Source organism: Chrysemys picta, unplaced genomic scaffold (assembly GCF_011386835.1).
Source record: "Chrysemys picta bellii isolate R12L10 unplaced genomic scaffold, ASM1138683v2 scaf657, whole genome shotgun sequence".
In the NCBI taxonomy this organism is placed as follows: domain Eukaryota; kingdom Metazoa; phylum Chordata; order Testudines; family Emydidae; genus Chrysemys; species Chrysemys picta.
The window spans coordinates 1-13,358 of NW_027053364.1; the positions used below are offsets into that span (position 1 = coordinate 1).

The 13,358-nt window shown below is 57.0% G+C and overlaps 1 protein-coding gene and 1 pseudogene across 2 annotated transcripts; one reads left to right on the forward strand and one right to left on the reverse strand.

Moving 5' to 3' along the window:
- Positions 1 to 937: 937 nt before the first annotated feature.
- Positions 938 to 9,944, reverse strand: LOC135979112 (fibrinogen-like protein 1-like protein). Of its 2 annotated transcripts, XM_065579675.1 has the most exons (3): positions 9,495 to 9,944; positions 3,427 to 3,537; positions 938 to 2,064 (listed from the first exon to the last, which is right to left on the reverse strand). In XM_065579675.1, exons 1-3 carry the CDS (start codon positions 9,499 to 9,501, stop codon positions 1,385 to 1,387), a joined length of 798 nt encoding a protein of 265 aa, XP_065435747.1. In that variant the 5' UTR covers positions 9,502 to 9,944; the 3' UTR covers positions 938 to 1,384. The 2 variants fall into 2 exon arrangements, with proteins under 2 accessions (XP_065435747.1, XP_065435748.1); XM_065579676.1 differs by lacking the exon at positions 3,427 to 3,537.
- LOC135979111 (class I histocompatibility antigen, F10 alpha chain-like) overlaps positions 7,305 to 13,358 on the forward strand; it is a 28,387-nt pseudogene continuing 22,333 nt past the window's right edge.

The following is a 13,358-nucleotide window of genomic DNA, read 5'->3' on the forward strand; positions in this document are numbered from 1 at the left end:
CAGGGAGCAGAGGGGTTTAGATGGGTTGGGAGTTCTGGGGGGGGGGGCTGTCAGGGGGTGGGGAGTGGTTGGATGGGGCATGGGAGTCCCAGGGGTCTGTCTGGGGGTGGGGGTGTGGATAAGGGTTGGGGCAGTCAGGGGACAAGAGGCAGGGAGGCTTAGATAGGGAGTGGAGTCCTGGGGGGCAGTTAGGGGCAGGGGTCCCAGGAGGGGGCAGTCAGGGGACAAGGAACGGGGGGAGGGTTGGGGGTTCTGGGGGGGGCGGGAAGTGGGAGGGGCAGGGGTGGGGCTAGGGCGGGGCTCCTCCCGTCCTCTTTTTTTCTTGCTGAAATATGGTAACCCTAGCATAAGGGCCTGAGCTCTGAACTGCTAATTGTGTGCTCAGTCCCTGCATAGGGGCCTGAGCCCTAAACTGTCAATTGTGTGCTTAGCCCCTACCCAAAGGTCGGGGCCCTAACTGTTATTCGCTTTGTAGCGGGGCGGTCTGACTTTCAGGCACCCCAGGAAGGGACGAGCCCCACCCCGGACCTACTACAGACCGAGACAAGCCGGGCAGTGCAGCCAGGACACGGAGGCAGAGCAGGAAAGCCGAGCAGAGCCTGTGAGCATGGTGTGATCTTGGGAGGAGCATAGAGAGCTTTTGGGCCAGGTGCTGGCTAAAGAGGCTTGGAGCTGAGAGCAGGGAGGCTAATCCCTGCTGTTGGTTCCTGCTGTGTTTGGAGAAGCAGGACTCTGTATGTTCCTTGTCAATAAACAAGACATCAAACAATTACCAGACTCCATTGCCAATTTCTGCTCCCCACTGGAACATCCCCAGGGCCCCAAACTTTGACTAGCCCCTTGGGTTGAAGAGGGACACCAATATCTTTATTGTGTAGTTTCGTTGCACGTCTATCTAATCTCAGTGGTTTATCAGCAACTAATTACTGTTGCAATGTTTTCTCATGTAATAACCATATTTATTAAAAACACAGAGGGCAGGTTTTTGAACCTAAACTCACCACTGCTAATACATGCAGAATTCAGATGTAAAGTCCTGGCTTTGAGTCATCCCCCATTTAAATGCTCAATGACAGTTGCTAGAAATCCAGTGTCATGATTCATTGATCACTAATGCCGAGGGGCAGTGGCAGGGCTGGGAGAAGCAGAGGTAAATGTGGGTCTAAAGTCGTAGTGAGTGACATGGCTTCCAGAGAGGCAGAGTGGAAGCGGGGGTCCAGTTATACACACCAATCACGCTTTTCGTGTCATTCGAATGCATTCCAGGGGATTTACCATGCAGAAGCCAACAGGAAGGGAGTGAGCAGAGTAGAGGCATTGCAGGGACTGCACTGATTAGGTGGGGGCTGGCGCGCCGTGTCTGATCTAATATTGTCTCCCCTTCTCAGCGGCGCCGGCTCCCAAGGAGGATGGGCTCCTCCTGCCGGACCCAGCACACGTCTGTTGGCTTAACCAGGATGAGGGAAGACCTGCACTCCCCACTCTTACAGAACCCTACCCAGTAGATGTAGCCTTTCCCATTGAACAGGACGTTCTGACACTTGTCGTACCACCAGCCTCCATAGCTACTTGCGCAATTCCCACTGGCCTGGTCCTGATCCTTGTCAGTCGTGCTGAACTTCATGTTGTCGTGTATGCCCCCCAGGCCGGAGTGGTAGGTGGTGAGATAGTCCTCGCCGTCCCCAGAGTACCTGCCCAGCCTCCGCGGGTACCCGCTGGGCTCATCCTCGACACTGAAGATGTCGTACTCTGCGTAGCGGGTGTTGTTGGATTTGTCCTCCACCACAAAGCGGACCTTGTAGATGTTCTGCCGCGTGAGCAGGGACAGGTACTCGTTGCCCAGCCAGTAATCCTGCTGCACGTTCCCAAAGCCGTACTTGTAGGTGCTCCAGGACTCCTTCCAGGTGATCTCTGTGTTGTAAGAATTTCTCTGCACAAGGGTCCAGCCTTTGCCTTCGGTGTCCATGTCACACCACACCACTCGAGGGGGAGAGCCTGCCGGCTGGATGACATGGACCCCGCTGGGGCTGTCCCTGGGGATGTTGCTGCAGTCTTTGGGGAACCCTGAAATGCCACGAACATCAGGTTAAGGGGGCGGGGGGGAGGGGAGGGAGAGAGCGAGAGCGCGCGCTAGCTAGCTCGCTCAAATCAGCCTGGGGTAACTGGAGGCTGGGTTTTTAGAGGCAGGTCCTGTGTATTTCACAATACTACAGCCACAGAATCCGCCCCGGCCATTCCTGGCCACAGAATCCAGCTCCAGATCTTACACTTTCATTTTACCAATAAAATAAAATAAGAATAGTTTCTTGCTCTGCTGGTTTTGAAGAAACCTTGAAGAGATGAATCAAGTGTAAACCCAGGCTCTGTATCCTTCGTGAGTCCGTACTGCTGAAGAAATCGTTTGGGGAGGGTGGGGGAGACGCTGTCAGATCCATCTCAGCGAATGTCAATTATGAAACCCATCAGTGACAATTTAAATGGGAGTTTTCAAAGAGCCTAAGGGAGTTTGACACCCGACTGTGATTGGAATTCAGTGGGATTTAGGCACCCAACTCCCTGTGGTGCCTTTGAAAATTCCAGACATCCTATCGAGGGGCTTGTCTTTGGGGCGGAAATTGTCCCGAACTATCCTGGTAGAATGAAAGCACTGTGCTTATACTGCTCCTCCCCTCCCCAGGGTCATCCCTCGAGCCTGAGCCCCCCCAGCTCCCCTACCCCCCAGACAATCCCCCTGTGTGCCCCACCCCCATAGCTGAGCCGAGGGGGAGGAGCTGCTGAGCTCTGCGGGGCCGGGGGCTCAGGGCCACCTCTGGAGCTGGTTTGGCCCCTGGCCTGCCTGGGCAAGCCCCTGAGCAGCTCCTAGAGCCGCTGGAGGTGTGGGGAGAAGGGAATGAAAACCCCTGACAAGGAGGAACTGGCTCTCCCTGCTGCCTGGACTCTGGGGGCAAGGCTTCTAGGCATGAGCGAGAGATCCCCAGCTGTTAGCCGGGGCTAGCCCTAGTATAGGAGTTGGTGAGATGGAAGGGTAGAACTCCCAGCCAATTTTGGCGGGTGCCTGGTTCCCACACGCTGCCCTGCGGTTGGCACCAGCGCTCTTCAGTCACTGCTGGGGGCTTGGCAGCCGTTACCGGAGAAAGGGATAACGAAGCTGTGGAAAGCAAACAGCCAGTCGAGCAGCACCTCCCCCACCCCGGCTGGCCCATTGGGAGTAGTGGGGTCACTAGCGCAGGCCGGCCTTGCGATCCCTTCGGAGAACTCAGCGTTCCTTGGGGCCCAGCGCTGACGGGGGGGCTGGAAGGTGCATTCAGTGGATAAGTGGATCTAGGGGTGACCCCGGCATGGGGGAGAGGAGCAGAATCAGGCCCACGATGCCCTGATCTCGGATATGGCAGATGATAGAAGCTCTCCGACGGGTTCTCTACTCACCCCTCTCCACCTTCTTGTGGGCCAGGGCCCCGTTGCCCTGCATGGGGGCTACGCAAAGGAGCGCCATCATGGACAGCGCAGACAGAAGCAGGAGAGAGCTGGACTGGAACCCTGCAGGGGACAGAAACCGCTGGACATGAGACCAGGAGAGAGTTTCACAAGTGCCTAAATCCCACTAGAAGTCACTGGGATTTAGGCACTTAAGTGACTTAGCCACTCTTGAAAATGTTACCCTTAGACGCTAAGGCCAGAGTTTTCAGAGGGCTCAACTACTGGGCCAGATTTTCAGAAGAGCTCAGCTCCCAGGTAGGCACCGCAGGACATGGCTGGATGTTCAAAGGGGCTCAGCATGGGGGGGGGGGGGGGCAAATCTCTGGAGATGGGGTGAAGCCCACCATTCACCTCTCCCCTGGCCCGGCCACTGTCTCCGTCTCTGCAGCCGGCCCGATTAGCACACAGCGGGGACCCAGCTGCAGGGTAAAAACCATTCAAAGATTGCGGCTCCGATGTCCTGGCTCCCGGGTCCCGGGCGGGTCAGGGCCGGCTGGAGCGCTCCCTGTGGTGGGGAAGGAGCTGCCTCCTCTCTCCCCGCGCTGCACCGCTGCAAGGGGAGTGCTGCTCGGAGCAACCCCCTCTGTCCCAGCTCACCCCGTCCACAGTCACTACCACCAACCGGAGGGCAGTGCCCGCTCACCCACACAGAGACAGCAGCTGGGCAGCCTCCGGCAGGGCTCTGCCCCCCTCAGATGAGTGCCAGGTGAGAGGGGCCCAGGGCACAGAGCTGCTGTGTGCCCCACGTCAGGCATGCTGCCCCCTGCACTGCAGCCCAGCAGCCCAGGGGGGGACACGCTGCTGACACTGCAGCTGTTCTGTGGGCCCAGCTCAGGCCAGGCTTAAAGTGGGCAGAGTCGCCAGGGGCCACAGTCCTGGCCAAAAAGAGTTCAAAATGGAGCCGGGTCGCTGAGGGGTGCACTGTAAGCGCTGCCCTAGCAAGGGCATGGCCATTTATTTCAGCCGGGATTAACATAGACACCCCTCCCCCTCCCCACACATGCTTTTCCCAGGCCACCTTCAGCACTCAGCGCAGGGATTCACAATGACCTTGCCGGGATCAGCAGCCCAGAGCAATCCAGACTCTTGGACAGAAACCGGCTCATTCACCCCCCCCCCCCCAGGTATATCTATCCCGGCCCTGGTATTACATCTTGTGTAGCTACAGCCCACAGAACGCAGAGCACGGCATATGCAGCCCCCAATGGGAAATAGGTTGAGAACCCTACAGCAGAGGCTCACGTGTGAAGCTCCAGAGGTCCCAAGTTTGATTATAGCTGCTGCCGGCCCATGACAGTTGCAAAATGGCAGCTTTTTGTGGGGTGAGGCGGGTTGGGGTGGGGTGTGTGTGTATGTGTCAAACCAGAACAGGCTAAAGCCGCACTGTCCTCCCTTTTGGACTACATGGGACCCCAGCTACCTTTCAGCGCCTCATGGATAAGCTACTACACCCCCATAATCATTATGCTGCTGCCTACCTGGACGATGTGGTCATTCATACCCCAGACTGGGAAACCCACCTCGAAGGTGGAGGCAGTGCTCAATACCTTCAGGCGAGCTGGCCTTACAGCTAACCCAGCTAAGTGTGCTGTAGGGTTTACGGAGGCCAAATATCTTGGCTACATTGTGGGAAAAGGTTTGGTAAAACCCCAACTGAACAAGTTAGAGGCCATCCAAAATTGGCCCCGACCACATCGCAAGAAACAAGTCCGGGCATTCCTAGGTGTGGTGGGGTATTACCGACGATTTAGCCCCCACTTTGCCACAAGGGCAAGCCCCCTGACAGACCTACTGAAAGCCCACGGACCTGATCTGGTGAGATGGTCTGACGGAGCAGAGAGAGCGTTCACAGACCTACAGACTGCCCTCTGCAGTAACCCCGTACTGATAGCCCCAGATTTTACCAAGGAATTTATCCTGCAGACGGATGCATCGGAAGTAGGGTTAGGGGCCGTTCTATCACAGATGGTTGGGGAAGAGGAACATCCAGTTCTCTACCTCAGTAGGAAACTCCTTCCGAGGGAACAAAAATATGCTGTGGTGGAGAGAGAGTGCCTCGCTGTAAAATGGGCCATGGAAACGTTGCGCTACTACCTGCTCGGGCGCAGATTTGTCCTTGTGACCGACCATGCCCCTCTTCAATGGATGCAACGGAACAAGGAGAAGAACACTAGGGTGACCAGGTGGTTCTTATCCCTCCAACCTTTCCAGTTCCGTGTGCAACACAAAGCAGGGAGCCATCATCAATGCCAATGGCTTGTCACGTGTGCACTGTCTGGCGTCCCAAGCTGCCCAACCCCTTGGTGTTGAGCAGGGGGGAGGGATATGTGACAGACCCGACCAGTGGGGTACAGAAGCCTTGTAGAAGGCAAATATACTGGCCATTGGATGAATAGTTTTCTGTTCTCTGAGTGACCAGAGCAGGGGCTGCACTAGAACAAGCAGGAACTTTCTTGAACCAATTTAAGGCAGGCAGGCTAATTAGGACACCTGGAGTCAATTAAGAAGAACCTGCTAGACTCAATTAAGGCAGGCTAATCAGGGCACCTGGGTTTAAAAAGGAGCTCACGTCAGTTTGTGGTGGTGTGGGTGAGGATCTGGGAGCAAGAGGCACTAGGAGCTGAGAGTGAGAAGGCGTACTGCTGGGAGATCCTTTTTTAAGAACATTATTGGATTTCTGTGTTTTAAGAGGTCTGTGCATGTTTTTCAGTTAGCTGGTGGCAGCAGCTAATTTATTTTCCTTTTTTCAGTTCTTCCCCAGACAGGGGGGGAAGAGTTTGGGGGTACCCCACAGGAAGGAATTCCCAAGTGCGCCTTCCTGGGCTCTCAAAGGGGTGGCAGCATTTACCAATCCACGGCCAGGAGGATCTGTAACCTTGGGAGTTTAATACAAGCCTGGAGTGGCCAGTATTAATTTTTAGAGTCCTTGAGGACCCTCCGCCCGCCCCCCCCCCTTCTGCACTCGAAGTGCCAGCGTGGGGAATCAGCCTTGACAGCATCCCAGCTGGGGAAGTTTCACATTAGCCTGGCTCCGCAGACCAGGAGAGACCGGCCCAGGGCAGTATGCAAAGCCCAGTGATACTAACGCCCACAGTGACTGTCCTGCAGCACGGGGCAAACGTCTCAGGTCCCAGAGCCTTGGTACCTCCTCTGCCCCCAAGAGGAGACTAACGAAAAATAATTCCCTGAAATGAGGTAAACAGCCCCCTGACTTGCAAAAGCAAAGAAAATACAGGAGTTGGGGCACCATCCCCTTATGCTTAGATGAAGGGGCTGGAGCCAGGACTCCTGGGTTCTAGCCCTATATGTACTGCTTCCAGGGCAAATCAGTGGGGGCAGTGAGGCTGTAGGAGTGCCAGGGGTTGTTGTGGGGTCACTCCCCGCAAAGGGAGAGGGGCGGGAAGGGGTTAATTCATGAAATCCAGAAAGTGATTAAAGTTCCCAGCCGGACAGACAAGTCCCTGAGCTCCAGGAAGGGGTCTCGGGCCTGGGGGCTGCAGGTCCGACTAGAGCTAAGGGCGCTGCTGGGACACTGTGTGTAGTGGGGGGCTGAGAGCCCCTGACCCGAACTGTGACCCCTTCACCTAGTGCCACCGCCCCCAGCCCGGGGGTGCGGCACCCCGAGTTCCAGCCTCGGAACACACGGACCAGCTGACCCCAGAGAGGCGGGGCCAGAGACCGGCCGAGCTAATGGCGGCTCCGCCCATTACAGCCCCGGGGCCCAGGTCTCATCCCGCCCCGCCCCCCGGCTCAGACATTCGGTTCCCCTTCGCCAGCCGGCCCAGCGGGTTCTGCCCAGCGACCGGTGACGGAGGCGGGGCTGCGCGCCGCTATTGGCGGGATGGTCCCCTCTCAGCCAATCCCTGCAGACTGGAGGCTCACACGGCCAGTAGCTGGGAGCTGGAGTCCGGTCTCAGCGCCCCGCGGGGTTCTCGGGTTGTGGGGCCGAGACCGGGCATGGCCCTGGCGCTGCGCCTGCTGCTGCTGGGGGCTGTAGCCCTGCCGGGGGGCCACTGCCGTGAGTATCGGGGGGAGACCCCGGGAAGGGGGGAGCTGGGTGTCGGGGGGCAGTCGGGCTGGGGGGTGCATGGAGGGGGAGCTGGGTGTCGGGGGGTAGTCGGGCTGGGGGGCGCAGGGAGGGGGGAGCTGGGTGTCGGGGGGCAGTCGGGCTGGGGGGTGCAGGGAGGGGGGAGCTGGGTGTCGGGGGGCAGTCGGGCTGGGGGGTGCAGGGAGGGGGAGCTGAGTGTCGGGGGGCAGTCGGGCTGGGGGGTGCAGGGAGGGGGGAGCTGAGTGTCGGGGGGCAGTCGGGCTGGGGGGTGCAGGGAGGGGGGAGCTGAGTGTCGGGGGGCAGTCGGGCTGGGGGGTGCAGGGAGGGGGGAGCTGGGTGTCGGGGGGCAGTCGGGCTGGAGGGTGCAGGGAGGGGGAGCTGGGTGTCGGGGGGCAGCCGTGCTGGGGAGTGCAGGGAGGGGGGAGCTGGGTGTTGTGGGGCAGTCGGGCTGGGGGGCGCAGGGAGGGGGGAGCTGGGTGTCGGGGGGCAGCCGGGCTGGGGGGCGCAGGGAGGGGGGAGCTGGGTGTCGGGGGGCAGTCGGGCTGGGGGGTGCAGGGAGGGGGGAGCTGGGTGTCGGGGGGCAGCCGGGCTGGGGGGCGCAGGGAGGGGGGAGCTGAGTGTCGGGGGGCAGCCGGGCTGGGGGGCGCAGGGAGGGGGGAGCTGGGTGTCGGGGGGCAGTCGGGCTGGGGGGTGCAGGGAGGGGGGAGCTGGGTGTCGGGGGGCAGTCGGGCTGGGGGGTGCAGGGAGGGGGAGCTGAGTGTCGGGGGGCAGTCGGGCTGGGGGGTGCAGGGAGGGGGGAGCTGAGTGTCGGGGGGCAGTTGGGCTGGGGGGTGCAGGGAGGGGGGAGCTGAGTGTCGGGGGGCAGTCGGGCTGGGGGGTGCAGGGAGGGGGGAGCTGGGTGTCGGGGGGCAGTCGGGCTGGAGGGTGCAGGGAGGGGGAGCTGGGTGTCGGGGGGCAGCCGTGCTGGGGAGTGCAGGGAGGGGGGAGCTGGGTGTTGTGGGGCAGTCGGGCTGGGGGGCGCAGGGAGGGGGGAGCTGAGTGTCGGGGGGCAGCCGGGCTGGGGGGCGCAGGGAGGGGGGAGCTGAGTGTCGGGGGGCAGCCGGGCTGGGGGGCGCAGGGAGGGGGGAGCTGGGTGTCGGGGGGCAGTCGGGCTGGGGGGTGCAGGGAGGGGGGAGCTGGGTGTCGGGGGGGCAGTCGGGCTGGGGGGTGCAGGGAGGGGGGAGCTGGGTGTCGGGGGGCAGTCGGGCTGGGGGGTGCAGGGAGGGGGGAGCTGAGTGTCGGGGGGCAGTCGGGCTGGGGGGTGCAGGGAGGGGGGAGCTGAGTGTCGGGGGGCAGTCGGGCTGGGGGGTGCAGGGAGGGGGGAGCTGGGTGTCGGGGGGCAGTCGGGCTGGAGGGTGCAGGGAGGGGGAGCTGGGTGTCGGGGGGCAGCCGTGCTGGGGAGTGCAGGGAGGGGGGTGCTGGGTGTTGTGGGGCAGTCGGGCTGGGGGGCGCAGGGAGGGGGGAGCTGAGTGTCGGGGGGCAGCCGGGCTGGGGGGCGCAGGGAGGGGGGAGCTGGGTGTCGGGGGGCAGCCGGGCTGGGGTCCTTGTGCCAGGTGCTGCCAGGGTCGCTGCTGGCACACTGTGTGTAGTGGGGTGCTGAGAGCCACTGAACTGTAACCCCTTCATCTAATGCCAACCTCACCCAGCCAGGGGATGAGGCTTCGTTGGGGTCAGAGCACCCATGGGTGCTGCACACGCTGACAAGCCCGTCGCAGCCCCGTGAGGGGCTCAGACTGGGAAATCCCGGGGTCCAGGCGCTGCCCAGGCTGTTTCATTCCCCACGTCTCAGGGCAGGGCGGAGCTTTCAGACACGATTCTTTCTGTTTGCAGAGCTCAGGTTGAGGGAGAGGGAGTAAATTAGCGACCCCCCAACCCCACACACCCATAGACGAGGGTTAAATGAAGGGAAAAGGCTTCTTGGATCTCTGACCTTTCATGGCTCCCAGAAGGTTCTTCACGCTGGGTTTCACCCCAGTGCCTGGAACTCTTGAGTGTGGTTTGTCCTTGGCTACGTACGGCTAAGTTGTGTCAGCACCAGTCCAGTTGTACTCACAGTCAGCAGTGGCAATGGGTCGTATCTGTAGTGGAAGCAGGTCGTTAGAGGTGTCATCCTAGAGAGGAGATGATAACTCCCCTCTGTCTCTGGTGGTGTTTTAGCACCCCAGGGCGAGGGGAGAGTCTAGAACCCTGGATCTGTGATTAATCAGGTCTTAGTTTGGGTGCGAGCTCCCGTTGCAGAGCACAGAACAGCTGCTGCGTTTGTACTGTTAGGATCTCCCATAGCTGCCGGATAAAGAGCTTCCGGATCCCAGTAGGATGGGGTGAGGAGAGGGGAAGGCACATCCTGCTTTTCCTGGCATGGACTTGAATTTCCCTTGTTCTCCATGAGGCAGCAGTTCAGACGCTGGGCAGCTCAGCAGCCCGTATTGATCCGGGTGAGGCTGCGGGGTGGATTTGGGGTTTGTTTAAAATGGCTTAAGGCACATTGGTGCCCTTGTGACACCTCAGTAACAGGTGTGGTTTGACCTAAACAGGGTTAGGCCCCAGTGCAGCCTGGCCCTACTGGGTCATAGAAGATAAGGGTTGGAAGAGGGGAAAAGGACACTGCCCAACTTACTTGGGGTTTGCAAGAAGGCTGGCTAACCTAGTGAGGAGGGCTTTAAACTAGGTTTGTTGGCGGGGGGAGGGGGGGTAAGGAGACCAAAGCCCTGAGGGAAGTGGGATACCAGGAGGAAGCAGGAGAGCACAAGAGAGGAGGACTCCTGCCTCACACTGAGAAAGCAGGATGATCAGCGAGTTATCTTAAGTGCCTATACACAAATGCAAGAAGCCTGGGAGACAGGCAGGGAGAACTGGAAGTCCTGGCACAGTCAAGGAATTATGATGTGATTGGAATAACAGAGACTTGGTGGGATAACTCACATGATTGGAGCACTGTCATGGATGGATATAAACTGTTCAGGAAGGACAGGCAGGGCAGAAAAGGTGGGGGAGTTGCATTGTATGTAAGAGAGGAGTATGACTGCTCAGAGCTCCAGTATGAAACTGCAGATAAACCTGAGAGTCTCTGGATTCAGTTTAGAAGTGTGAGCAACAAGGGTGATGTCATGGTGGGAGTCTGCTATAGACCACCAGACCAGGGGGATGAGGTGGATGAGGGTTTCTTCAGGCAACTACCAGAAGGTACTAGATCACAGGCCCTGGTTCTCATGTGGGACTTCAGTCACCCCGATATCTGCTGGGAGAGCAATACAGCAGTGCACAGACAATCCAGGAACTTTTTAGAAAGTGTAGGGGACAATTTCCTGGTGCAAGTGCTGGAGGAACCAATTAGGGGCAGAGCTCTTCTTGACCTGCTGCTCACAAACAGGGAAGAATTAGTAGGGGAAGCAAAAGTGGATGGGAACCTGGGAGCAGTGACTATGAGATGGTCGAGTTTAGGATCCTGACACAAGGAAGAAAGGAGAGCAGCAGAATACAGACCCTGAACTTCAGAAAAGCAGACTTTGACTCCTTCAGGGAACTAATGGGCAAGGTCCCCTGGGAGACTAACATGAAGGGGAAAGGAATCCAGGAGAGCTGGCTATATTTTAAAGAATCCTTATTGAGGTTGCAGGAGCAAACCATCCCGATGTGCAGAAAGAATAGCAAATATGGCAGGCGACCAACTTGGCTTAACAGTGAAATCCTTGCTGATCTTAAACACAAAAAAGAAGCTTACAAGAAGTGGAAGATTGGACAAATAACCAGGGAGGAGTATAAAAATATTGCTCAGGCATGCAGGAGTGAAATCAGGAAGGCCAAATCACACTTGGAGTTGCACATAGCAAGAGATGTTAAGAGTAACAAGAAGGGTTTTTTACAGCTATGTTAGCAACAAGAAGAAGGTCAAGGAAAGTGTGGGCCCCTTACTGAATGGGGAGGCAACCTAGTGACAGAGGATGTGGAAAAAGCTAATGTACTCAATACTTTTTTTGCCTCTGTTTTCACGAACAAGGTCAGCTCCCAGACCACTGCACCGGGTAGCACGGTATGGGGAGGAGGTGATCAGCCCTCTGTGGAGAAAGAAGTGGTTCAGGACTATTTATAAAAGCTGGACGAGCACAAGTCCATGGGGCCGGATGCACGGCATCCGAGGATGTTAAATGAGTTGGCTGATGTGTTTGCAGAGCCATTGGCCATGATCTTTGAAAAATCATGGCAATCAGGGGAGGTCCCGGATGATTGGAAAAAAGCTAATGTAGTGCCCATCTTTAAAAAAGGGAAGAAGGAAGATCCGGGGAACTACAGGCCAATCAGCCTCACCTCAGTCCCTGGAAAAATCATGGAGCAGGTCCTCAAGGAGTCAATTCTGAAGCACTTGGAGGAGAGGAAAGTGATCAGGAACAGTAGCATGGATTCGCCAAGGGCAAGTCATGCCTGACTAACCTAATTGCCTTCTATGATGAGTTAACTGGCTCTGTGGATGAGGGGAAAGCAGTGGACATGTTATTCTTTGACTTTAGGAAAGCTTTTCATACAGTCTCCCACAGTATTCTTGCCAGCAAGTTAAAGAAGTATGGGCTGGATGAATGGACTGTAAGGTGGATAGAAAGCTGGCTAGATCATCGGGCTCAACAGTGATCAATGGCTCCATGTCTAGTTAACGGCCAGTATCAAGCGGAGTGCCCCAAGGGTCGGTCCTGGGGCTGGTTTTGTTCAACATCTTCATTAATGATCTGGAGGATAGCATGGATTGCACCCTCAGCAAGTTTGCAGATGACACTAAACTGGGAGGAGTGGTAGATACGCTGGAGGTAGGAATAGGATACAGAGGGACCTTGACAAATTAGAGGATTGGGCCAAAGGAAATCTAATGAGGTTCAGCAAAGACAAGTGCAGAGTCCTGCACTTAGGACGGAAGAATCCCATGCACTGCTACAGACTAGGGACCGATTTCCTACACAGCAGTTCTGGGAAAAGGACCTAGGGGTTACAGCGGATGAGAAGCTGGATATGAATCAACAGTGTGCCCTTGTTAGCTTTTTTTGGCAACATCCTTTTGGGTTGTATAAGTAGGAGCATTGGCAGCAGATCGTGGGACATGATCATTCCCCTCTATTCGGCATTGGTGAGGCCTCATCTGGAGTACTGTGTCCATTTTGGGGCCCCACATTACAAGAAGAATGTGGAAAAATTGGAGAGAGTCCAACGGAGGCCAACAAAAATGATAAGGGGGCTGGAGTACATGACTTATGAGGAGAGGCTAAGGGAACTGGGCTTATTTAGTCTGCAGAAGAGAAGAATGGGGGGGATTTGATAGCTGCTTTCAACTACCTGAAAGGGGGTTCCAAAGAGGATGGATCTAGACTGTTCTCAGTGGAAGCAGATGACCAAACAAGGAGTAATGGTCTCAAGTTGCAGTGGGGGAGGTCTCGTTTGGATATTAGGAAAAACTTTTTCACTAGTAGGGTGGTAAAGCACTGGAATGGGTTACCTGGGGAGCTGGTGGAATCTCCATCCTTAGAAGGTTTTTAAGGCCCTTCTTGACAAATCCCTGGCTGGGATGATTTAGTTGGTGTTGGTCCTTCTTTGAGCAGGGCATTGGACTAGATGACCTCCCAGGTCTCCTCAAACCCGAATCTTCTATGATCTTACAAAACTGGGTGACTGGGCAATAAAATGGTAGGTGAAATTCCGTGTGGATAAATGCAAAGTAATACACAGTTGAAAACATAATCCCAGTTTATACATATAAAGTGGTGGGATCTAAATTAGCTGTTACCACTCGAGAGATCTTGGAGTCATTGTGGAT

Bases quoted from the DNA above. Each gene is read 5' to 3' on its own strand.
- LOC135979112 (XM_065579675.1), bottom strand. The intron at 2,065-3,426 runs GTGAGTAGAGAA...GTGGCATTTCAG, and splicing joins CCACAAGAAGGTGGAGAGGG to GGTTCCCCAAAGACTGCAGC.